This window comes from Leuciscus leuciscus (genome assembly GCF_965113295.1).
Source record: "Leuciscus leuciscus genome assembly, chromosome: 10".
Lineage (NCBI taxonomy): Eukaryota > Metazoa > Chordata > Actinopteri > Cypriniformes > Leuciscidae > Leuciscus > Leuciscus leuciscus.
The window spans coordinates 11,898,805-11,925,541 of NC_138734.1; the positions used below are offsets into that span (position 1 = coordinate 11,898,805).

General features: G+C 37.8%; 1 protein-coding gene across 7 annotated transcripts in view; it reads left to right on the plus strand.

The window, feature by feature from the left end:
* Positions 1–26,737, plus strand: part of dmxl2 (Dmx-like 2) — a 68,126-nt gene that overhangs the window by 15,162 nt on the left and 26,227 nt on the right. For all 7 annotated transcript variants that reach the window (XM_082182821.1, XM_082182825.1, XM_082182822.1 and 4 more), the window contains exons 3-24: positions 1,519–1,590; positions 1,860–1,938; positions 2,393–2,540; positions 3,473–3,539; positions 4,904–5,076; positions 8,046–8,223; positions 9,416–9,590; positions 10,871–11,074; positions 11,217–11,479; positions 12,992–13,691; positions 14,497–14,618; positions 14,737–14,826; positions 14,943–15,054; positions 15,128–15,247; positions 15,611–15,841; positions 16,325–17,992; positions 20,311–20,421; positions 21,470–21,639; positions 22,852–22,949; positions 23,077–23,242; positions 24,492–24,756; positions 25,437–26,200. In XM_082182821.1, the coding sequence (XP_082038947.1) occupies positions 1,519–1,590; positions 1,860–1,938; positions 2,393–2,540; positions 3,473–3,539; positions 4,904–5,076; positions 8,046–8,223; positions 9,416–9,590; positions 10,871–11,074; positions 11,217–11,479; positions 12,992–13,691; positions 14,497–14,618; positions 14,737–14,826; positions 14,943–15,054; positions 15,128–15,247; positions 15,611–15,841; positions 16,325–17,992; positions 20,311–20,421; positions 21,470–21,639; positions 22,852–22,949; positions 23,077–23,242; positions 24,492–24,756; positions 25,437–26,200 (5,976 nt within the window). The remainder of the gene's footprint in view (positions 1–1,518; positions 1,591–1,859; positions 1,939–2,392; positions 2,541–3,472; positions 3,540–4,903; positions 5,077–8,045; positions 8,224–9,415; positions 9,591–10,870; positions 11,075–11,216; positions 11,480–12,991; positions 13,692–14,496; positions 14,619–14,736; positions 14,827–14,942; positions 15,055–15,127; positions 15,248–15,610; positions 15,842–16,324; positions 17,993–20,310; positions 20,422–21,469; positions 21,640–22,851; positions 22,950–23,076; positions 23,243–24,491; positions 24,757–25,436; positions 26,201–26,737) is intronic.

The following is a 26,737-nucleotide window of genomic DNA, read 5'->3' on the forward strand; positions in this document are numbered from 1 at the left end:
CATGTAATAGCATGTGAAGCTGACATTGCAAATACACTTAAATACAACCAACATCTCGAAAAATATTCCTCAAATATAAGTAAAACAAATACACAATGCTACTGTAAAGAAATACTTCTGTTACACATTTAAATTATAGTACAAACCAATATTACTTAAACGCAAAATGTACAGTACCAAACACTTAAACTGAGTGCACATTACCAGTGATGATGACAAGAGTAAACATTAATAATCCAAAATATCAGGTTTAGTTGATTTGGCCATATTTTCCCTTGTATTTCAAAATCTGCTAACAAACATGTTAATGGATAATTAACTGTTTATGTTTGCCTGGATTTTTGAGTGGATTTTGAGTAAATGTTGTGGACTTGTTCATTCAAGTGCAGTGTTGTTGTACCAAAGTCCCTTTAAGACAAGTCATTTTACTCGGCGGCCATCTTTGAAACGCCTCTTGGGCATGCAAGTGCAGCTCTTATCTCTTTGAATAGGGAAACATCAAATTCTCCCAAAGTGTTCACCAAGCTCATGATTCAATGTCATATTTCAAATCTCCAATGAAATCTGACAATAGCTGTCTCATAAATTTTGTCTCTTGAACTCTCGAATTAAGCTTATGCGCATTCCTAAGCGCGTCTCAGAACATGACTGTTTCTATAGGAACTGGAGCTTCTAACGGCAGCTGCAGTGATGCGATAACTTCACCAATCGCGATTGGCTCTTTTATTTAGAAGGCGGGACTTATTCCGCCATATTACGCGTTACACTTTATCCCATTCATAGTAATACGAGTGTAACGTGTTTCTATATATAAAGTCATTGGTTGTACATACTGTATATATCAATTGCTGTAATTAAATGTGAAGTGTACAGTTCTCCAAACGAGTTGCACTTTCACCATCTGTTCTTGGATGGACAAAATAAAGTTCCGCCCCAAACTCGCTTAAGCTAATTGCTTTAATAATTTGATTTAATGTTTTCCTTTTCCTTTAGTGTTTAATGTACAGTATCTGTTTGTGCATGTATACGATTTGCAAAGTTACAGTATAAAGCTCATAGTCTCCCACAAAGGGATTTTTATTCCTTCAGACCTGACCATGCTCCAGACCTATTACTTCTTCAAACGTCTATGTCACAATATGAAATATTAGCATAATGCCCGCCCAAAAGGCATACACAAAGAAAGAAGGTGAGGCTTCAGTGAGGAGCAGCGTTTACACGTTTGGGGAAGTCAACTTGCAAATTGACTTAAAAGCTGGAATAGAAGAGAGAAATGTAACAAATCATATAAAATATATGTGTCTTCATCCACCCTCTAGACACTGGCATCTGTCATTGATGAGTAGACATTATTGTGGATCTGACATGCCACAACTCACACCTGACATAGTTTGAACATGGATAACATACATCCAGTTATCTGCACTGACTAGGTTTTTGATGCGATGATTATTCTTTTTTTTTTTTAAATCTTTGCCAATGGTGCTCTTGTATAATAATGACAATTTATTTTTTTAGATTGCTGCGTCTTACGGAAATACTGTTTGTATTTTCGAACCAATTGCTTCCAACCCAAACAAACGTCACAAGGTGAGTTTCCACTGGAGGACAGTTGATCATAGATCATATGATAATCATGAATCTTTAGTGATATACCCAAATATATATGCTTTCTATATTTTCCTTAGAGCACTTTACTGATTCTAAATAGTCATATTTCACTAAGATATCTTTATATTAATGACATTTAAATATTTTTGGGTAAACGGTAATGTAGTTGTTTTTGTTTTTTAAATGAATATTTGTTACATTCATTTCCTAATAAAGCACTGATCTTTTATGTTGTTGTGTTTTTAAAGCAACTGAATTACCAATGGCAAAAGACTGGTCAGTTCTTCCTCAGTGCTATAACCTACAATCTTGCCTGGGACCCCCAAGGTTGGTGTAAAATATACACTTTGTTAATGGATGAACTAAATATGTTCACTAGTACACCATTTGCATTTGCATTTGCACTAGTTCACCATTTGCATTTGTTTTTTACTCTGTTTGGACCCTCTAATTAAATAATAAATTGAGAAGATATTTTTCTCTGACTTAAGTGCAACCTCTGGATTCATGTTTGAATAAGCATCTTAAAAACGTGATGCTTCTATTGAGATTTGAAGTGGTGAATGGGGCAGACATTGTTTGTTATATACATAATTCCCATACTTTCATTTGTGTTATTTTATCATTTTGACTTCACTATTATTGAAAAATGAGGGGAAAATAGTAATGATAAGTACAAGTGTACGTGTAACAATATTATAGAACAAGAAGGTTTGTCCAAACTTTTGATTGGTGGTACACAAATATGTATGTGTAATTATTACATCTGTTTGTCGTGTAGGCAATCGTATCTTGGCGGCGACTGAGCTTTTGCAGCTGTGGGCTCCTCCTACTAGTGACGCGCTGATCGAGGAAGAGGAATGTCAGCTGAATGATGACAGAGCTCATGAGCTCATACTCAATGATTGGAAGTGTGTCTGGCAGTGCAAGTGAGTGCACCATAACTTATACACACTTCTGTCTGCATACTAAATCTTTAATGACGCTTGTCTGATTTACTGAACGTTAAAGCACATTTGATGAATTAATGTTTTTAAAAGGGTCACATGATGGAAAAGAATGCTTTTGCTCTTCTTAAATAAAAGTGTCATGTAGGAATATGTAGGCAAACTGTAGGACGGGGTTTTTGTGAGGGGACTGCAGGGGGTTCATAAATTGATGAAGAGCTAATAATTAATTAAGTCATAATGTCAATTTAAAATAAATAAATAATTTTAAAATAAAAACAATCAAAATTAAACACTAAGGAAGATGGAATTGTTTTTTTTAACTACATACGTCAGAGAACCATGGACATGCAAATGTGTTCAATTATTGAAATATTAACTTAAAAGTTTCTTCCCCTGTCTAAATTGAGAAATCATCGTGATTTGAAAAATCATAACAATTAGCTTATTAGCATATGGTGGCTACCTTTACATATCAGTACATATTCAGTAACTTGGCAGGAGCACTGTTATTTATTTCAAATTTCAAGTGCCTAGCCAATCATAAAATTGATCTATTCTGTCTAATCTGTGAAATCATCATTATTGATGTGGTGTGGATTCCACTATTATCTTAAGAGTTCCAATTTAAAAAAAACCGTATGGTTATAGTCAGGGCTATTGGGAGATGCTGCAAAAGATGGTCAAGCAGGTCCATTTAGCGCATGTTTACATAGAATAACAATGGAAACGTAGTGCAGTGGAATGATAAAACACATTCTGTGTTTACGGCCCCCGAACATTAACATGCAGGTCTAATGTGGGCCTTCAAAACACACACCAATTTAGAGTGCATTTTTTAATATTTGCCTCACCAAGTGCACAGAAATTTGTGCATGTAAATTACTTTCATCTTCATGTGTTTTTTGTCTCAGGACTGCTGCTGCCGTTCACATCACTCAATGGTCTCCAGATGGAGAATACTTCGCCACAGCTGGAAAGGTACCTCGTCATGTTCTATATCATGGTGGATCCATGGTGGACTTCAGTTGTTCTTAAATTATGCTAATTATAATTTTTAAAACCTAAACCTATCCATTACAGAAACTTTTATTATTATAATGTGTAAAATAAGACATTATTTTGTACATAAGGTAGAGCCCTATCAGTATTGGAAAGCTAATTTATATGAGTAGCATTGGAAGCTATGGGTTCCTTCTAGTTAAAATACAATCAGGGTACACTTTTAAACTAGTAGTTAGCTACACTACAAGCTATTAGCAAAATGTAGCTAACTATATTTAAGCTATTTAAGGGAGCAGTATCTTTATCATACCAGTATTTATCTGGTATGGAATCCTGGATATGAACAGATAAATTGACATACAACTACTAAAATGATGAAATGCCATAAAAAACAATGCTGAAGCAAGGATTTAACAAAAACTTTCACTAAAAGATACAAAATTTTGCTTAAGAAATGTGGTGCTTTTTTTATAAAAAATTTTTTTAGTTCATTAATACTTGCCAAATGAACTGATTCCCTAAATTGGACTTCGCTAATTGAGATTAACTGAATTAAGGAGAGCGTGACATGCTACGCCTGTCGGAATAATTATGTTTTTCTAGTAAAGATACACCATTTTAAAACAGCTGAGCTATTGTAATGCTACTGGAAAATGTTAGTGCAAACGTTAACGTTATCCTCTCGTCTGGTCATTTTGACCCAAATTCATCGGAGTGGTACAAGATCTTGTCAGTTTTGTCACACTTGAAATTGGAATACACACACACACAAAATTTGACTCGATTCAAGGAGTTTTTGTGGTAAAAATAGTAACAAATCCTTCCCTCTTGTGTCAATTTGACCCCCATAGGAATGAATGGGAAATGGGGAAAATGTTTTTGGGATAAAGTAGACATCCCCGCTAGGCACAGTGCAAACGCACATACTTATCACGTTGATTTCCCTTCCTCTCCGTTATATATAATTAATACTGCAACATTCCATAGAAAAAATATGAATTGTCGTATCAATTTTGTTGAATCAATTTTGATTTCATGGTGACGTTACGGCCTAGACTTCCCGTGTCTCACACATTTGTGGATCTCACTGATGTAGTGGACGAATTACTCGCACATGCACTGTAGTCCAGACAGACACAAACATGTATCTGTATGTAGACATCTTTGGTCTGATGATGATAATTATGTTGTCCACCTGCCAGAGCCAAAAACATAAAAAAGAAGTATACTTTTGGCCTTATTGTTAGTTACTGATTCTATTGTTGGTTTGATTCATACCCTTAAAAAGAAAAGTAACTTCCATTTCTGATGGAAAAACCATTTCTCTCCCTCACGCTCAGGATGACTGCCTGCTGAAGGTGTGGTATCCCACCACAGGATGGAAGTCTGCAGTGGTGATGCCAGACGTGACTGATAAAAAGGTCTCAGCGGTTCATTTCTCATTCGTGTATCTGGCCCATCCACGTACAGTCACAGGCTTCTCCTGGAGGAAAACCAGTAAATACATGCCCAAGTATGTCGAACACACCCACAGACTCCTTCACTGATGCTTGAGTGTAATGGTAATGCTAGCAATGTGTCTAGTAGATATGCTGCAAATTGTTTTTATCATGGTAGATATATTTGTATGGGGGTTGAATTTAACTGATGTGCAGTCACAGCTGTACAGTTATTGACTATTTTTCAATGACTTCAAATGTGGTTAATTCAGTCAGTTGTAGAGTCATATATTTATGGAAGACCTATCCCTTACATATATTTATCCCTATATATATATATATCCCTTAAATATATACCTATATATTAGTGCTGTCAAAGTTAGCGCGTTAATAACGCGTTAACGCAAAATCATATTAACGGCACTAATTTTTTTAACGCCCGATTAACGCAGCGCGTATTTTCTGTTTGACCCGTGGCCCAACCCCTAGTTGGAGAAATGGAGATACACAGTGTTGCCAACTTAGCGACAGACCCCTTTAACGATTTTTTTCCCTTCAAAAAAGCGCCCAAACCTTATTTAGTTTCTGAGAATCGCCGGTAGGCTCTCCCAGCACGCGCGCGCACCTCTCTCTCTCTCTCTCTCTCTCTCTCTCTCTCTCTCTCTCTCTCTCTCTCTCTCTCTCTCGCGTGCGCGGCAGAGAGGAGTAGCGCTTTAATTCAGTTAAACACAGATATTATGTTGCTTCTCTAATTTTACATGCAAGTATAGCCGAAATCACAACACAAATATTGTCTTTATCTTATGTGTATTTGATTTCATCAGACGACGGCCTGATTATCAGGATTTTTGTGCAGAGTAACGTCTTGGAAGGGAGAGCTGGTTATGTCTTAATGGGTCGCGTTTCAGTCACTATTTCATATTCATTCCGTTGTTTGACAAAACAAACAGTAAAATATACCAATGAAAACAGCTTTATTCAGAATTTAGCTTCATTAAAATGGGCACAGAGAGAGACAAACTAATGTAATAATAAATGTACATTTAGCATTTTCAGAAGAGCTGCCCTGTCATGCAAAAATCTAAACATGTTTGTGTTAGTAAATTGCTCAGTGCAAAGAAAGAGAATAATAGGAACCTGGTATTTCTTTGTTCTTTCTACATGTGTCTAATAGACATGAACAAGTTCTTTGAAAAACATCTATGACCTTTGAAACATGTCTCGTCTTCATGTTCTATGTTGACTATGGTTTCAATAATAAACATACATTTGCATAAAGCATCCATATTTATCCATGCCCATGTTGATTTAGAGTATTACAAACTTGAAAAGTTTTAATTTAAGGTACATTTAGAACAAATAAAAAATGTGCGATGAATTGCGATTAATCGTGAGTTAACTCATGACAATCATGCGATTAATCACGATTACATTTTTTAATCGATTGACAGCCCTACTATATATATTTATTAGGGCTGGGTAAAAAATATCGATTTCTCGATTTTAATCGATTCTCATTTTTACGAACCGATATCGATTCTTAAAACCCAAGAATCGATTAGTCATCCTGTTTTCAGTTGATGAATGAATGTAACATTGTAGCGCGCATCCCATCCAATAAATCGCAATAATCTTTGTGCTTTGTTACTATTGATATGAAACAAAGTCTCAGATTTCAAATGACGAAATTCAAAAACATAAATACAGTTTTGGCGCTGTGGCGTGAGATCGCTCTGGCGCAGCTCAGCTCAAGAGCAGAAGCATCCAGTGACCATAAACTCATTAGTCAGCTAGAAAAATGAACTGTAGAGAGGAGCATTTTGCTAAATATATGCACCATATTACATATGCATTGTAATTTTTTAGATTCTTCAATTTTTAATGCATGTTTGAATAAATCTGGCAGGTTTGCCATGTATTGTACCTGATATCCAAAATAATCAATATTGAATCGAATCGAATCGTATCGAATCGAATTGCAAGCTTGTGAATCGAAATCGAATCAAATTGTGAAATTTGTGTCAATACCCAGCCCTAATATATATACACACATATATATATATATATATATATATATATATATATATATTCCCTATATATAGGGAAAGGCCCTACGATTAGATACAATCATGATACTTGAGCCACGATACAATATTATGCGGTTTTAAACATTACGCATTATGCTGAGTATCGTGATAACATATTGCGATGTATTGCCTTTTTTCAACTGCAAATCTCCCCCAACGGAAAACTGTCCACATCTATTTTTATCTAATAAGATAAAGATCTCATTCTGTTCATTTCTTATCGTCATATTCATCTCCTTCATCCCTTCCTTGTTATATTTAAAGTTTTGAGATATTTTTAATAGAAAAAAATCACACTCAATTTCTATGTATTTGTATAATGCATGACAAATAGGGTTTTAAGTAGTTTTACAAAGAATGACCTTACTAATGAACAAGTCAAAGGTGACCGTATTCTGTTATGAAATGTAATTATGTGCTGAATCATATTTATATTGTTGTTATAGGTAAATACATACATTTGCCATTAACAGCATATACAGTGTAGAAATGGCATTATATAGACAGCTTCTTTGATTCTTTCTAATCTCAAGTGGAAGTTTAGTTGCATCGCATTTCCCAGCTGGCTTGCATTTCCGTGTCAAATTAACACATTTAATTAACACATAAACATGGACTGAGCAGAGCTTAGGGTAAAATTATGCACAATACTCGCAATCGCAAGCCGAAATTCACTCCCTGAAAACATTGATACTTGGCGTCTGTGCATCCATATAATATCCCCTCGCAAAATATTGCGATACTAAGCTGTATCGATTTTTTTTTTTTTTTTTTTACCACCCTACATCTCATTTCATTTAGTTCAGACTCCAGCAAGTACAAATGTCTTTCGCCGAGGCGCTGCACATTTAGTAGTGCAGGAAACACTGCTGAGATTTTAGTTGGCACCCACACTTAACTCACACTGTGAATTCCACCCATGAGTGTGCATTTCTCATTGTGTGTGTATGTCGTAGGGGCTCTGTGTGTAACGTGCTGCTGACGTCCTGCGCGGATGGCATCTGTCGTCTGTGGAGTGAGACCCTCTTGCCTGAGGACAGTCTGTTGGGGGGGCAGATCTCAGAGAACAGCACCAGTATCAGCACCACTCTGCCAAACGTCGCTCAGAAAGACAAGATACAGCACGCTCTGGAGGTCAGCATGCAGAAATGCACATGCTCAAACAACACATAATAAAATGATGTAGGGCTGAAGTATCAGTGTCAATGCATAATAATAAAGTATAACACTCTTGGCACGTTAGCTGGTTTACTTGTTAATGAACTACTCCTTGCTAATTATATGCACACCACACACCTGCAATTTGGTAAAATAATCACATTGTTGATTGGGTTTGCATTGTTAATGCATCAAATCATATCTGGTTAGATAAAAAGGTCATTTTATTTAATTATATTGCCGTTATTCAGAAGTATTGAATGATTTTTTTAATTTATTTTTTTGCGACAGATCTCCTCCTCCAGTTTTCATCTTCAGTAGGATGTGTGAAAACTGTACACTTTTGTCTCCATGTAAACCAAACACTAACAATCAGTACTTGTTGTGTCCTAAATATTTTTTTTGCTGCCTAGAGTCTGATGATTTTTAAAGGGATAGTTTACCTAAAAATCGAAATTCTGTCATCATTTTCTCACCCTCACGTCTTAACAAATCCATATTACGTGTGATATTAGGTTGAATACAACCAACCAATAGTAATTTCAAACTACCTAGCTTTAAATTGTTTCAAAGCTATGGCAGAGGGGAAGTTTTCTCTGAATTTTGGTCTGCTCTTCACACACATCTAGCAAATGACAGACTTGACTTTATAAGACGTGGAATATAATGCATGAATTCTATGCATACTATTATTGTGCTTTTCTTGTCCTTAATTTCATTTTAATTACGTTATTGTAACATAACATTGCCTTAGAAGAAAAATAAATAATCTGGGCTTGGAACAACTTGAAGATGAGGAAATGATGAAATTTTTAGTTTTAGGTGAAATACTGTGCAATAATTTAATGGTGCTTGGAGGAGGTGCTTGAGAAGTCTAGACAGAATAGTGTGTGAGTTTGTGACACCTTTAATGTATTTTAATTAATATTGCATCTTCAGCACACACACACACACACACACACACACACACACACACTCACCTGTCTTCATGTGCCATCTTGTAGACCCAGATGGAATCTGCATTTTCTGCACTCATTTTGTGGGGAAATCTTCAGAATGAATTTAATCACACATGATGAAGTGTGTTTACTGGAGCTGAGAATACTAATTTCATATCAGCCTGCTGTACGTGAATTGTGATTGTGAAAAATTGTCTGTCTCCGTTCAGTCTATCCACCACCTCAAGCACCTGCGCAGGGGCCGCAGAAGATCGTCCGCCCTGGTGGCCCACACTGAGCTGCTGCCCAGCCAGCTGGGGTCCCACGAAACCCACCGCCACATCTCGCACCACGCCAATGCCCTCTGCCACTTCCACATCTCTGCCAGCATCAATCCCAACACAGGTGCACATACACACACACATACTTTGGCTTGAATTCATTGTTTATGAAGAAACAATTGTGTATAATTGCATGGAGATTACAGAGTAAACATGGTTTATGAGGACATTTCCTCTGTCCTCTTAAACCAAACGGCTTAACCCTGTAAAGACTGACATATTAAATAATAGTCCGAAAATCTTTTTTTTTTCTTTTTTTTTTTTTACATTTATTGAACCTTTTGACAAATATATATATGTAATACCAGATATACAGGGCTCAATACCAGTGGTTCAATTTTTTTCTTGCCCTGCCACTGTTTTCACTGGCCACAAAAAGTAAATAAATAAAATAAAATAGGCCACATTTTTTTTTTTTTTTGACCCATGTTACTTAAGAAGGTTATGACACCAAAAACTACTAGCCTAACTAGCCTACTAGCCTAACAGATATACATTTCAAATATTGTTAAAGACAAGTCAGTAATAAAATAAGAACAAATAATCAAATTATGAGCAATAGCACAAATAAATGCAATAGACCAAACATACAAATTAAATAAACAGTTATTTTCAGGTACAGAAATTGAATAAAGTAATCAAATAAAAAATAACACTGTATAGTCTTCACTGTGTGAATTAAATATTGATAAATAAAGTTACAAAAGTTATTCAGTAAAGGGCAGTGAGTGAATTTCTCTGTCTTTTGTTGTTTGATTAACATTAATGACATGGGAGGCAGCAGGTTTATTAGGCTGCTGTCCCTTTAAGACCGAATGCACTGATCCAATATACTGACACACAGGTTTTATTTCTCATACATTCACTTAAGACATAAGCGACATAAGCGTTTACATGTTTACTGAGCATGCTCGCCAAGACTTTGACATAATTTTGTGTCAATATGTCTGTTCAAGCGCAAGAAGTAGAGGAGGAGAACTCAGCTTTCTGGGAGTACCGAATCGAGTTCTCTTTTGTCTTCTTGCACTTAAAGATTTAAATTGGCAAGGCTTAAAAACGTGCAAATCATAAACTAAAAAACCCTAAAAACTAGGCATTTTATTTGCTAAAAACAAATATTAATCAGAGGGCAGAAGGAATGTAGTAGATTCTATACAAGAGGTTTTTCAGTAACATTTTAACCATGTTGATAATTTAGAGGCCTTAATTTTGCGTGTCAAATATGAAAGAGTAGACTTTTTATAGGCTTTATAAAAACTAAACATTCATTCATTCTTTCATTTATTGAAAAAATAAATAAATACATGCACATGGAGAGCAGCTGATCTTTTTCTCTGTCATTAGATATCCCTGCAGCGCTGGCTGGATCGGGCCTGTTCTCCGACGATGTCAGCGGAGGGTTTGTGGTTCACTGGCTGAATAATAAAGATCTGAGCTTCACCACCTCCATGGACCTTTTCATGCAGCAGCTGCGCAAATTCTCCGAGCAGCACCTGGAACAAGCCACTGAGGACTTCGAGCAGGAGGGAGCTCCCAAGTTTGACTTCGGTACTGTCTTATGAATAAACCTTTTAGCATATAGATTAGCCTTAAGATAACAGACGTCGGCTAAATTCATGGGGTTTTTAACCATAGCTTAGTTACTATTGCATATTTAGATTGTATTATGTGATCTTTGTGTTTTTGTTAGATCTGGATGAGATGTCTGATAAGGGTTCGTCAGAACATGAGGAGGGAGATCAGGAGGGAAGCACCAAGGCCTCTTCTCCAGGTTCAAGCAGCAGTGTTCCTCTGCCCTCCGTTTTGCTGGAACGGAAGCTCGAGACTCTCATTCTAGAGTGGAACAAGAGTCCAGACATGCTCTTCACCATTCACCCACACGACGGATCCTTCCTCGTCTGGCACGTCAAGTACCTGGATGAGTTCATACCTGGCATCTTCAGACAGGTTCAGGTAAGACACTCATGGTTATGACTAGTGATGCAACAAAATATGTTTGTTTTTTATCAAAACTGAAATTAAAGTTTACATTTTTACTAAAATGTTTATTTCATAATACATTTAATTAATGACATTTATTTAATAATCAACACTTAAATAAAAACTGTCACTTAAAGTAAAGCAATATAATTGTTTTTTAAATATAGGCTAACTACACTTCATTTTGTGCTATAACTAGTGATAGCGGAAGAGATGATCGGTTCACGTGTGCTCTGCGCTGCTGCTTGAACTGAAGCAGCAACAGCATTCTTTCACGCCACATTAAAGAGTGTCAAGACAACATTTATTGTTATTAATTTCGACAGAATTTTGAATGCTCAGACTTTTTCATATTCATGTATTTGTTTAATAATAGGGTACAAACCTTATTGTGTTTATCGGATGGTAGGTGTGCTAGAAATAATCTTTAATGACGTTTTGTTCACGTATAAACCGAGCACAGCATAAACTAAAAGATCTCGTTTCATCGAAATGAACGAAATAGACACTGACAGTCAAAACGTGCCATTGGAAAAGTGTTAATTAAGTCAAGTCAAGTCAAGAATATTTGTATAGCGCTTTTCACAATACAGATTGTATCAAAGCAGCTTCACAGTATTAAATTTAAATAATTTAATAATTTAAGTATTAATAATTAATTAATAATTAAATGTCACTGTTTCTGTCAATGATTTCAGCCCTCCAAAAATGTTGGTGCATCACTAGTTATGTCATCTAGACCATGAGCTCATTAGCAAACAGCCACCCGTATGTATTATTGGTTATAATCAGGGTTTGAAATTAACTTATTCACCCACTGTCCAATTTGGCTACTAAATTTTTAAGTTACCGGCCATTCAGAACTTCTACAAGCCAAAAAAAAGAAGAAGAAATTAAATACGTTACAGCTTTTATATATATATATATATATATATATATATTTATATTATATATATTCGCTATTACTTCAATGAAAGTGAACAAGCGCTGCGTTATTTGTTGCTTAGTGACGTGTGTGTTCAAGTAAGCCAGAAATGCGCAGATTCTGCGTAATACGCTGTATTTAATATATCATGATGACTTCCCCAGCAAAGCAAGTAAACATAGTAACACGCCAAATTGGCTAGTGATTTGACAGTGTTACCCGCCCAAAAGAAAATTTTTACCCGCATTTTGGCGGGTGGGCGGGTTTTAATTTCAAACCCTGGTTATAATTAATTCATATATTATATCAGATATTCAGATATGTGCTTATCCAAAGTATATATATATTTTTCCCACTATAAATCTTCATACCTTGTCAATGAATAAAAAAAAAAAGATTTTCAATTAGTATGAGGTATGGTGTCAATAAGTATTCGTTCATAAATATCAGCGACCCTATACTTACTAGATGTTGGTAACAGCCATTAAAAAACTCATATTGGCCAACCACTAATAATTACCCTGATAAACTAAATAAAATCTATTAATTTTCTCTTTCAGGTGTCGTTCTCCTCTCGTATCCCAGTGGCGTTCCCCACGGGCGATGCTAACTCCCTCAGTAAGAACATCATGATGTACGCATGTACATTTATGGACCAAGAGAGCTGCAGTGCTCTGGAGGAGAAGCGAAGTGACCGGCGGGTTCCTCAGAGCGCCTCTGCGTCTGCGGGTCTAGGTGGTCTCGGGCACTCTCTTGCTGCTGTCATCGGCCCTGCCGTCATGATGGTGTCCAAACACGTAGATGGCTCACTCAACCAATGGGCTGTGACCTTTGCAGAGAAGTCTGCCTTTTCAAACGTCCTCACAGTTTCACACAAGTTCCGTTACTGCGGACACCGTTTCCATCTCAATGATTTGGCTTGTCACACGGTCCTTCCTTTGCTGTTAACATCGTCACATCACAATGCACTGTTAACTCCGTCCTCTGGAAGTATTGATGGAGATCAGATTGGGGACGTGGCTCTACAACCCACCAGGCCAATGAGAGGCGTTCCTCGTAAACAACTGCGAAATGCAGCCACACGTACATTCCACGACCCGAACGCGATCTATAGTGAGCTGATCCTCTGGAGAGTCGATCACATTGGCCCACTGTCCTGCACTGGGGGTGTGTCCGAGCTCGCACGAATCAACTCTCTCCACACATCCGCATTCTCCAATGTGGCCTGGCTGCCAACACTTATCCCTAGCTCAGTGCTCGGTGAGTGTAACACTACAGCTGCTTTTATACCAACCTCCAAAACTCAAATCAAAGTTTTGTTTGGTATACATTAATATTGCTTATAGGGAGTGATTACTAGAGACTGTTTTAAACAAACCCCTAAACTTTGATCTGTATCTGCACAGTGCTATGGGCATTAATGTTCCCTAAAGTTGTAATTGTTTTTATCACAGGCATGGTATTACTTTTGTAAATGATCAGAGGAATACATTTTCGTCTGACAAATTATAAAGCAGAATACCTTTATAATGTCCTTGCAACCATCCAGAACACTCTCGTAACTGCTTAGTAGCACCCAAATAACCACACAAGCAATTCCCTTATAACTATACATAGTACCTTATGAACCACCCTAACAACTACCCAGAACACCCTAGACACTGCCTACCTTAGCCACCACACAAATCACCATGGCAACATCCTAGCAACCACCAGAAACTGTGTAGAAATGCCCTAGCCACTATTGCAACACCCTAGAAACTACCTGGCAATGCCCCATCATCCGCCCAGAAACTGCCTAGCAACCACCCAGAGCACCATAGAAACTACCTAGCAATGTCATAGCGAACACCCATTAACTGTCTAGCAATGCCCTAGCAACCACCCAGAACTCCTTAAAAACTGCCTAGCAAAAGACCCAACAACCACCCAAAACACTACCTAGCAGTGCTCTAGCAACTGCCCCATAACTGTCTAGTATTGCCATTTCAATCATTTAAATAGTTGTTATTTATTGCATTGCTGCTCTGTTGGGCTTAATACAATTTTTTTGTGTTTACGCCAGGTACGTACTGTAACTCAGCAAGTGCGTGCTTTGTGGCGTCTGATGGTAAAAACCTGCGTCTGTATCAGGCTGTGGTGGATGCCCGCAAACTACTGGATGAACTCTCTGACCCAGAGACCTCTGTAAGAGCTTCTAAGACAAGATTGTATCAAAATAATGTGCTTATCTGCCAAGTAATGCATAATAAATGTAATTTGAGTTGATCTGATTGTTATTTTTGATGGTTGGTTTTGTGTTTAGAAACTGGTGGGTGAAGTGTTCAACATTGTGAGTCAGCAGTCCACTGCCCGACCCGGATGCATCATCGAGCTGGATGTCATTACCAACCAGGTGGGGTCTACATCTGTTTGTGTGTGCATACGCAAGTTTCTGTTTGTAAGATTGACATTGTGTGACTAATTTGTTACCATTCGAAAATGACATGTTGTGTTTATGCTGTTTCCTAGTGTGGCTCAAACACTCAGCTGCTCCACGTATTCCATGAGGATTTTATTTTAGGATACAAACCACATGAAAACTTTCCAGATTTCAACATTACTAGCTTTCCCTCTGCAGAAGGTACAAAAATCCTTCTTTAGCTTTTGAAGTCTCATTTTTACAGAACATTTCATTTGGGTTATCTTTGTTCTAGAGTACCAGCCCCCTCCTTTCTCAGAGAAGTTCTTCCTGGTGGTGATCGAGAAGGATGCAAATCGGAACTCAGTGTTACAGATGTGGCATCTTCATCTGCGCTCGGTGCAAGCTTGTGTGGGTGCGTATGGTGTAGGTTATTTATGAAATGATGACACAGCTGTGAGCAGACAGCTTATGAGGGGAAACTGTGAAGGGAGTCTCATGAATGGAGAACTCATGCTTCCTCTAATGACTAATTTCCTTTTCGGAGATGGAAATTGTTTACAGTGAAATGATACCTTAGTTTACCCATTGGACATCAATAATGTACATCTGTACTGTGTATTGTACTGTATAAATAGCTTTCTGTTTATCTGTCTGTCTCTAATTTTCACTTTTCACTCTTATCTGAAATGCATTCTATATATCATGTGTTTTGAAAATTGGTGTTATTATTGATTGTGACATTTTACTTTTTGTGTGTGTGTGTGTGTCCTTACAGAAGAGCCAGTAAATGACCACGTTTTCCAAAACCAGCTGACAGTTCCTTTGAGTCAGAGCAATGCTGACTCCTCTCCTGATATCACTCCGGGTCATAGTCCGCTGCCCCGGTCCTCCTCTTCCGCCAACTTGCAGTCAGCCAGCAAACTCATCCTGAGCTCTAAACTAGTCTACAGTCAGCGGCTAGACCTGCCATCAGGGGTGGAGCTTATCAGAGCTACACCCTCTGCTGGTATGATCATATATTCATGTATACATTGTTACAGCCTAGAATTGGGTCAGGTTTATTGATGCCATTGTATAAATGTTCTATTCAGAGATATATGGTAATAGGGGGGTTATCGGGATAAAGTGAATAAGTACCCTTGTGTAGAATAAAATATTTTCTGTCACTATGTTTTCATCTCAAGTAAGAATATTCAATCTTTGAAAAATATATATATATAGTATTATTAATTTATTTAGGGGTGCAACATTTTGATATCCAATGTATATGTGTTGGAACCACTCGAGAGTTAATTTTCAGTTCCGATCAATCATTTAAAATATTTAATGTAAAACAACATACTTTCCATGCAAAATTGCACTTTGGGACTTCCATTAACATAAAATGGAATCCTTGAAATGGACATTTGCACTGAATTATGGAAGTTGATTCAACTTTGTTTACTGTGCTTTATTCACATTTTTGCTGTGCTTGTTGTTCTTTTCAAAGGCCACTTGAGCTCCTCATCTATCTACCCTGTTTGTTTGGCTCCATACCTGATTGTGACCACCTGTTCTGATGGACGTGTCAGGTTCTGGCACTGTAGGGTAGACATGGACTTATCAGCACCACGCCCCGAAGACACACATTCATATCGGTGGGAGCACTGGAGCCTCTTGAAAGAGGAAGATGACAACGACAGCTCTGTGTGTGTTGCGGGCCGACCTGTCGCTGTAAGTTGCTCCTACACAGGAAGACTTGCAGTGTCGTTCAAACAGATTTTGCCTGGCAGTGAAGGTGATGTGTCTCAGGACTTCTCCATGCTTGTCTCAATCTATGAGTGTGAGTCAACGGGCGGCTCGGAGTGGGTCCTAGAACAGACGATTCACCTTGATGATTTTAGCAAACCCGTGAAAACCCTAGATCCACGTGTTAGTGTTGATAGCAATTTGGTTGTCTATAGCAAGTCGGATCTGTTTGTAACCAAAGACAGCCCCAATATCAAGCACTTTGTGCATCTGGACTGGCTGTCTAAAGAAGATGGGTCCCACATCCTGACTGTTGGGGTAGGATCCAACATCCTTATGTATGGTCGTATCTCAGGGGTTGTCACCGAGCAGACAAGAGTGAAGGATGGCATGGCAGTCACTCTGCCTCTAGGGGGGAGCATAAAACAAGGAATTCGCTCTCGTTGGGTGCTGCTGAGATCTGTAAACGTTGTCTCTTCCGTGGATGGCACCCCATCCCTGCCAGTGTCCCTATCCTGGGTGCGTGATGGCATCCTGGTGGTGGGCATGGACTGTGAGATGCAGGTTTACGCGCAGTGGAGGCAGGATGAGAAACCGTGCGACTGGGAGGACAACAGCATCTTATCCCCAGAGGGTGTTGGAGGTCGCACTATATCCGTTTCAAATGAGGGCAGAGCGCGATCTAAGAGTGTCTTCGAGGGCAGTGCGGGAATCGACGATGCTTTCCGCCCCCCAGCGGTAATTCAAGATGGCGGCTTGTTTGAGGCAGCCCATGCATTGTCGCCCACTCTCCCGCAATACCATCCATCCCAGCTGCTAGAGCTTATGGACCTTGGAAGGGTACGTCGAGCCAAGGCTATCTTGGCGCACCTAGTCAAGTGCATTGCTGGAGAAGTTGCAGTGGTGAGGGATGTAGAGGCAGGTGAAGGTGGTGCAAGGAGGCACTTATCTCGAACCATCAGTGTGACGGGTAGCACAGCGAAAGACATTATCGTTGCTGGCCGAGACAGTGGCCGAGATTACACTGAAATCAACTCCATCCCCCCGCTTCCGCTGTATGCCCTGCTGTCCGCAGACCAGGACACATCTTATAAGGCAGGAGAGGAAGTGGGAAAAGGGGCAGAACATGAGATGCAGAAACAGTCAGAGGATCAGTATTCGGATTTGTTTCAGGTGCCGGCTGTCACCACCGATGATTTTGTGAGCTTTGCTGCAGAGAAAACGGAGAAGAAGTCTCGTGTTATTAACCTTTCACAGTACGGACCCACATACTTTGGCCCTGAACACGCACAGGTGCTGTCTTCACATCTTATGCACTCCAGCCTGCCAGGACTCACACGCCTCGAGCAGATGTTCCTTGTGGCTCTTGCCGATACTGTGGCGACCACTAGTGCTGAAGTTGCAGGACCCACGGATAAGCAGTACGCTGGTGAGTTTACTTTTCTTACCAACTTCAAAACTAAAGATTGTAATTTCTGTGCCGCAAGTGTCACCTAAATTGAGAAAAAAATTACTGGTCCACAGGTTTCCCAAACAGTCCCCACATCTCTTATTGGCCAATCAAACGAATCCCATCTCAGAGTCATTGGTTGAGCCAGTGTTGCTTTTTTGGGGGGCTTTACTGGATGCTCGAACAAACCATTGTTTTGCTAGTTCCACAGAACCGTAGTGTTTACACTTTTCAAGGGAATCAACTTGCGATTGGCTTACTTTATACTTGTTTGTGAAAATTAAATTTTAAAAGCTTTACTTTTAAACACTACAGCAGGGGTGGGAAACAGCACTGCCCTGCAGAGTTTGGCTCCAATCCTGATCAAACACATACACCTGTAATATTCTAGTAACCCTGAGGACTTTGGTTTGATTTTTCAGGTGTGTTTGATTAGATTTGAAGCTAAACTTTGCCAAACAGTAAATAATGTCAGGATGTCCACTTGATTTCCAAGATATCAACCTGCAGATTCTACTCTTGAGCTATTCACGTTTTCTCGTAACTAACTACAATTAACTGTCATTTTGTAGTGGGTATTATTGGCCAACATGGAAGTTAGCATCACCCTGGTTCCCTCAACAAAATCCTAATAGGATTTTTCCATTGGCTTTTGGATTATTGCAGGATATAAGCTCTGTGACCAACAAAAGTTTATGATTCACGTGTTTTTTTAATCATGATAATCTTCACACACCTTGAAGACAACTTTTATGAATTTTGAAACAGTAAAAGTGGGCCTCATTTATCAATCTAATGTAGAAACAAGCCCAGAAATCATCCTACGACAGGGTTCACGTGTGATTTATGAAACATTCGTATGCTGCCAATCCCATCGAACGTTGATAAATGTGGCGGCTGAAAACAATTGTCATTTAAATATCACGCCCCTAAAAATTCACGATTTAGAAGCCTCGTCCCTAGAATTAACGACAGCAGTTAACGACAATTAACGGCAAGAAAAAAATATCCCTGCATCACTCTATTATGGTAATTGTAGCATGACGTGAACAAAGCACATCAGAAGCCATACATTATGAATCCAATCCTTGTGGGTAACTTAGTCGTAACTTCTTTCAATAACCCATGATTGGCAGATTTATCAGATACACAACTAAAGATATAGCCATTTGGCAGCTATCTTTCCACTTTTTAGTTGTATAAAAGTGCTGTGACACTTAAACTCATGTTTTTTGGCAGTTTTAAAAAGTTATAATATATTTTAAGGTACACAACAGTGGTGACTGTAGTATCAAAGACACAATTTATACATACAGTAGCATTATGTCCTAAGGTCTTAGTTCCATTGTCACCCTCTGCTGGAAGATTTAGCCAATACACCAGCTGGCAGCCTATTAGCATCTTTGTCCTTTGACTGGCAGTATAAGCCTCAAATATCAAAGAACATAAAGTTTAAAATAGAAACTGTGTTTAAGATCAATATGTTATATTGCCATATTCAAATGTTCAAGTAAATACATTTAAATATTAAATGAATAAACTAACAATCCTTTCAGTCAGATTAAAACATTTGTCTCTAATAATGTACATGAGTATCTTGTGAATGTGATATACTTCTTGTGTTGGCTAACTGTCTAATGTCAGTGGGGTTTACCAAGAACATGAAGAGAATCATAATAAAACTTTTTTATAAAAACCTTGATGATATTATTTATTGTCAACATTGAACCTATCAGGCTTTATCCATGTTACCTATAGCTCAGATCTTTTTTTATTTAGTCTCTTTAGTACTAAACCTTAACACAGTGTTCCAGTGCTTGCTAGAGCCAAAATGCAAGGAGAAAGGTTCAGGGACAGTAGGATAAATCATACAAGTGTGTGTTTATAGTTTAGTTTTAATTCACATAAAATTGGGTTGCTGATGAACTACAAAGTTCAAGCCTCAATTTCCCCCCAGAGGAAGCGTTTTTAATTAGGCCTAGTCTCTGAGTGTTGATGTGCTGGATTTTTTTCTGCTGTTAAATGTTTAATTGGATCAGGTGTGATCAAAGTCATCATGAAGTGATTCAGATCAAAGTCTGGAATATATTCAGGATTGTGTGTGCTCTGAACTTAATTAACATTCTTTGATGACAGACCTATATGACTGAGAGTGATGATCACATGGCACACTTTCAAAACAGAAGGTTTGACTGTACCTCCAAAGCAGTGGAATTGCCTTGCAGAAAAGGAATCAGAAGTTAAAAATGCAACCAGGTTTCTTAGGGTTCTGGTTTAGTAAATGTGTGTTTCTGCAGGTGGAGAAGCTCTAGATGAATGTGGTCTACGTTACCTGTTGGCCATGAGATTACATACCTGTCTGCTGAACTCCCTGCCTCCTCTCTACAGGATACAGCTACTGCATCAGGGTAACACACACTCACCTACATAAACATATACACACACATCACACTCGCATTTGCACATGCAATGGTAAGTGGTTTCCTCAGATAAGGTGGCACTAAAGCTTTTCTAGCGAAGGCAGTCAAGTCACATTGATATAGTGCTTCATACATACAGATTGTTTCAAAGCAGATTCACAAGAATACACAAAATGTTGTGTAATACACAACATTTTAATGTTGTAAAATTCAACTCAATTTAGTGCAATTAATTTCAATACCTGTGCCAATCTATGTTCATTAATTATGAAACAAATTTAATTGAGCTATAAAGCAGGTCTACAGGAGCCAATAGTGTCCTTACTCAGCTCAAGTCAGTTCAATGTTGATTCCGTTCAGTAACTGTTGAACAATGTTTAACACTGTTATTTAACTGACACCAGTAAAGGAAAATGGACCTCTCACTGAAGATCGATGTGGAGCAAATAATCTTTTGAAACTATATTTAATTTATATGTGAGAAGTCCCAGGTTCAAAAGAGCCCCCACTTGTTATATCTACGCATATATGAATAAAAAAAACATTGGACTGGGTTCTTCTTGCAACATTGCTTACCTGTCTCACGCTTAAAATATTTTGCAGACTTTACCTCAAAATCCTTTCTTTTTTAATTATTTCTGTAATGTGCTGCTATCTAAAATATTAGATTGTCCACAACAATATTTGAATGCAACAATGGCTTTGAAGTCAAAAAGGTTGATATTCACTGTTTTAAGATATTTCAATATTTAGAAATCAGGAGAACGTGGAGAATGAAATGGTTGAAAAGAAAGATTTTTATTTAATCTCATATGTTAAAGATTTAACTTGACAGCCGAAAAAACTACTACTTATGGTTTTCTATTGTAGAACAGTTTTCAAATTCCGAGTCATGCTGATAAATTTAGATTAGTTTTAACTTGGTTGCTTGTCCTGAGTGCTGCATTCAGCATTCACCTGTTGTAAAGGAGCCTGATGTATATCTTTGTTTTGTTCTTGGGTGAATAGGCTTTTTATACTGTGTTTGTGCGTCCAGGAGTGTCCACTTGTCACTTTGCGTGGGCGTTCCACTCCGAAGCTGAGGAGGAGATGTTGAACATGATTCCTGCCATGCAGAGAGGAGATCCACAGTGGTCTGAGCTCAGGGCGGTGGGCGTCGGATGGTGGGTCAGAAACATTAACACGCTGAGGCGGATGGTGGAGAAGGTGAGACCACACAAACACACTTGCGCATACACAACATTATTTACACAAAAGATGTTTCTGAATCAACATTTCTATATAAACCAGTTATTCTCAATCCTCTTCCTGAAAGCCCCCCAGCAGTACACATTTTTGATGTCTTCAAAATCAAGACATGAAATGGATGTGCCAGATAGGGGAGACAGTAGCATTTTCTACAGGAGAACTACATTACCGCAATTTTTTTTTTAAACATTTTTTACTCTCCATTAAATTGCATTCTGTTCTAATTCAATATAAATTTTGCTTGCATTCAGTTCAGCTAATTTCATTTAAGTTCAGTTCAAATTTGATTCCATTTCAATATCTGTTCAGTTTTTCACTTCATTTCAAATTATTTTAGCTTCACTTTAGTTAGTTAATTTTCTTTGTTCTTTTGAAATTTCAGTTCAGTTTAATTTTATTGTACTTCAATTTAATTCAGTTCAATAAAATTTCACTGCAATTTGGTTAATCTAATTGCAGTTCATTAGTTAATTTCAGTTCTTTGGAAATTGCAGTTCTCTTTAATTCAGTTAAATTCAATTTAGTTGATAATAGTGCAATTAAATGTTTTCACTTCAGTTCAAATCATTTTAGCTCAGTTCAGTTGAAATTTCAGTTGTTTAATTTTGTCACTTTGCTTTAAGTCATTTTTGCAGTTTATTTGATTTTCATTTAATTTACATTCATGCATTTGGCAGACGCTTTTTTCCAAAGCGACTTACATTGCATTTCAAAGTACACATTTACATTCTTATCAGTTCTTGCTTTCCCTGGGACTTGAACCCATGAACTTGGCGTTGCAAGCGCCAACACTCTACTGTCTGTTGTATTAGTCGTTATATTTGATTATTAAATAAGTAATTTAATTAAATGATCAATCACATCGACTTATTTTATAATCCAACAAGCCCTTTACTTAGACTAAACAACCTTCTCCTTTATTTGGTGAGGACTGTGGCGTTTTGAGCAGCATTTGCACACCCTGTCATGCTATTGGCTATATGCCACTGCATTCGACGCTTATTGCAGTATTAAAGCTAACGATTAACTGATTAATTGATCGTTAATTTAAATGACAATTGATCATGGGATTTTGTATAAATTGACATCTCTAATATATGGCATTGGTATTTATAACAGTTTATAAATATGATTTAAAAAAAAAATCTCTCCCTCTTCACTTTGCATTAGGTAGCCAAAGCAGCATTTCAGAGGAATAATGATCCGCTAGATGCAGCTCTCTTCTATCTGGCCATGAAGAAGAAGGCCGTTCTCTGGGGTCTCTTCAGGTATTTTAAACTCACTTACTAATGCATCTCATATGCATTGTTATTCTCTTGAAGCAAAGAGCCGCATGCAGCTTGAAGCAGCTGTGAAATTTCCGCTTGTTTTTTTTATATATTGATTTCTGTGTAGGTCTCAACACGATGAGAAGATGACCCAGTTTTTCAGCCATAACTTCAGGGAGGACCGCTGGAGGAAGGCAGCTTTAAAGAATGCCTTTTCTCTCCTGGGAAAACAGCGCTTTGAGCAGTCGGCTGCGTTTTTCCTGCTCGCTGGCTCACTGAAAGACGCCATTGAGGTCTGCACCATCCTATCTTAATCGCGCCGAAATGCACTCCTAGGAGAATGTAGAAACCGTGTGTTGGAGTCTGCTGCTTTTGTTTTGGTTTTGCGACATCATAGAGTGTGTGGTCGTCTGTGAAGAGTGGAGTGTGATATAACAGCCCTGAGTGGTTTGGTTTAGTCTAAACATCACTGATAAACTCCCTTGATGGACACATGACAACTTTAGTTTACCTTGGGCTGGATGTCTGACAGAAAACAGTCAAAACAATGATAGCACCACTCATGAAATATTGCATAGGTTGTAAAAATGGGACATGTGGAGTTATATTAGGAATATAAATTAGCTTTGCTTTTGTTTTTAAAACACTTAATGTTTTGAAAAGATTAATGAAAAATGGTCTGTAAAATCACTAATGTTCCTTAATCAATATGTCTGGGTCATATTTTGTTACCATTTTAAAATAGGAAATAGTGCAAGTAATTATTTTCATGACAGTTAAGCACGTTTACCCACCAAATTCCCATATTGTAATGTGTCCGGACATTTTACATCTGAGTTTTAAAGAAATTGTTGTTATTTTTATTTTTATTATTATTTTATTGTGATTCTCTTTAGATGTTGTTTTAATATAAAATTACAATGACATTTTTTAATCAGCATGTTTTAAAGGCATTACAAATACAACAATAGTGTATAAATGGTTTACCCTTTTAAATAATATTTAATTATTTGTCTTTTTTTTGTACATTGCAGTGAGAATTTTAGGTCAGAATATGCTTAATTAGGATTAAAATAATGTCACAATGCAATAACGATGTGAATGAAGTGTCACAATGGTCACACTTTATATTAGGGGTCTTTAACTACTATGTACTATTTATAATAAAAATAATTCATTGTTTGGTGCACTGTAAAAGCCTTTTGCTGCTATTGAGGTTGGAGATGGGTTAAGTTAGGGTTGGGTTTAAGGGTGGGTTAGGGTGTAAGAAAAAGGTCAAAATTTAATATATAGATGTAATTACAGATGTAACAGCTGTATTTTTAAATATAAGTGCAATGAGAAAACATGTATGTACGCAATAAGTGCGTTGTATCAAATGATAAATTGGAATGTTAGTACATAGTACTAGTTAAAGTCGCTTTACATGAATTGGGAACCAAAAAATCTTAAAAGTAACCATTGTCTTTCACCAAACTTTTGATTTTTAAATGAAACATGATTGAGACATGTTGTTGACAAGTTGATCCGTCTCTCTGGTAGGTTTGTCTGGAGAAAATGGAGGACATCCAACTTGCGATGATTGTTTCTCGTCTTTACGAGGCTGATTACGAGAGTTCCTCCACCTGTCAGGGTATCCTGTACGAGAAGGTCCTCGGCTGCAACAGAGATGGAAGCGGGTTCTCCTGTACCAAACTGCACCCTGACCCATTCCTGAGGAGCATTGCGTACTGGATCATGAAGGACTACACCAGAGCCCTGGACACACTGCTGGAACAAATTCATAAAGAGGATAATGAGAACCCTGGTGAGTCCCTGTAAAGCCTGACATATGAAATAATGGTCTGGAAAATGTAACAGATTATCGATCCAGACAAAAAGAGAAAAGGTTTGGATATTTGTTTTTTGTTGAGTACTGTATTTGATATATCAGGCTTTTACGGCTCATATAGTGCAATACATGAGAATATGGAGCTCATACTCAAGGAGGAAAAAAACACCAAACTGAGCATAAATATGCAGTTTGGTGCAATTGCAAATATTTATTTAGGCAAAAAAATATAATATAATTCTAATAGGTATTAATGTAAATCAATCAGATCTTTATAACAGTATAGTGGACTTTTTACATAAAATGCATATAAATAAGTTTTCACTCTATCTAAACTCATTAGTTTTATGATCAAAGCTCTGTAGTATGTATTGTGGGGTAAAAAACATATAATGCAACGCAATACAATGATGATTGAAAGATGTACAAATAAAAATTCCTCAAAAGCCTTGTATCATATTTGATACTCTCATTTTAACATGATTTTATACAGGTGATGTATGGATACAATTCAATATTATGTTTACTTCTTAAAAATCAAAGATTTCTTAAAAAAAAAATATAAATGAATAAAAGTATAAATAAAAAAAAAGAATAAATTGTCAATCAGATGACAGAAAGCATGTAGAAGTTTTGATCATTTCTCTTTCTTTCAGATGTGCTGGTGAAATCGTGCAATCCTGTCGTATTTAGTTTCTATAACTACTTGCGCGCACACCCTCTGATCATTCGCCGACACTTCGCCAAACCTGAGGGGTTTGTGACTGCAGTTGGTCTAACATCAGAACGCAACAGTGCAGACGAAATCAATTTGATAGAGCGAAAGCTCTTCTTCACCACCGCTAATGCTCACTTTAAGGTGGGCTGCCCTCTCCTGGCACTTGAGGTCTTATCCAAAATCCCCAAAGTCACTAAGAAACCATCTTCTCTGAGTAAGGGCTCATCTGTGGCCAACATCAATGCCGCCCAACCACAGGAGAATGGAGGAAAGGCTTTAGAACTTGACTGGGGAGCTCCTGCCATCCCCAGCCAGGCCTGGGGAGCCGACTCCGGGCTGGACTGGAGTCAACCATTGGTTAAAATGGAGGATGAGAGTCTACAGTTGGACTGGGAAGATAATAAGGAGGAAGATGAGGATGAAGACGGTGGGTTGACCATGAAAAAGGCAGATGAAGTGGAAGATGAAGAGGCCAAAAAGCCATCCAAATCAGCAGCCCTGCAGCGTGAAGACTCAAAGGCCGAGTCGGAGGTGGACGTGATCGCCGAACAGCTCAAGTTCCGAGCCTGTTTGAAGATTCTCATGACAGAGCTGCGGACACTGGCGACAGGATACGAGGTGGATGGTGGCAAACTGCGTTTTCAGCTCTACAACTGGCTTGAGAAAGAGATTGAGGCCGTGCACCACATCTGCAACTATAAGGTTGGTGCTCGTCATCTCTTTGCAAGATTTTAATCTCAGATTAAACCTTTACTGGGATTTTGATGAACCAAAAATCTAAAGATGAACAACATTGAGATTGAGCAATATTGAGATTGTCTCTGAACCTGATAATTGAATACAATGGTTCTTCACTTCACAAAATCCAATGCATGTGGTGAACGTGAGAGTGGTCAATCTCAATACTATTCAGCTCTTTGACAGTATTCAGTGTACAGTATATCTTAATTTTTAGTACTTATATTTATTATAAACATTTATTATAATGAAAATATATCTTCTTTTTTCTAAATGCATGTTATAGATCTTATTGTGAACAATTTATCCATCCATATGTTTCCTTTCTTTTTTTTCTGTGTCTAATGTTTAATCAATGTCATAACTAGACTTTCCTTCAAAAATGGTGACGTACTATACAGGATTTCACCAATAACTTAGTCCATTTAAACCCCTCCCCTAAAAGCTTGCGTTCATCTGCCATTACCTTTGGGTGCAACGCCTACACCTCAAAATCCAATC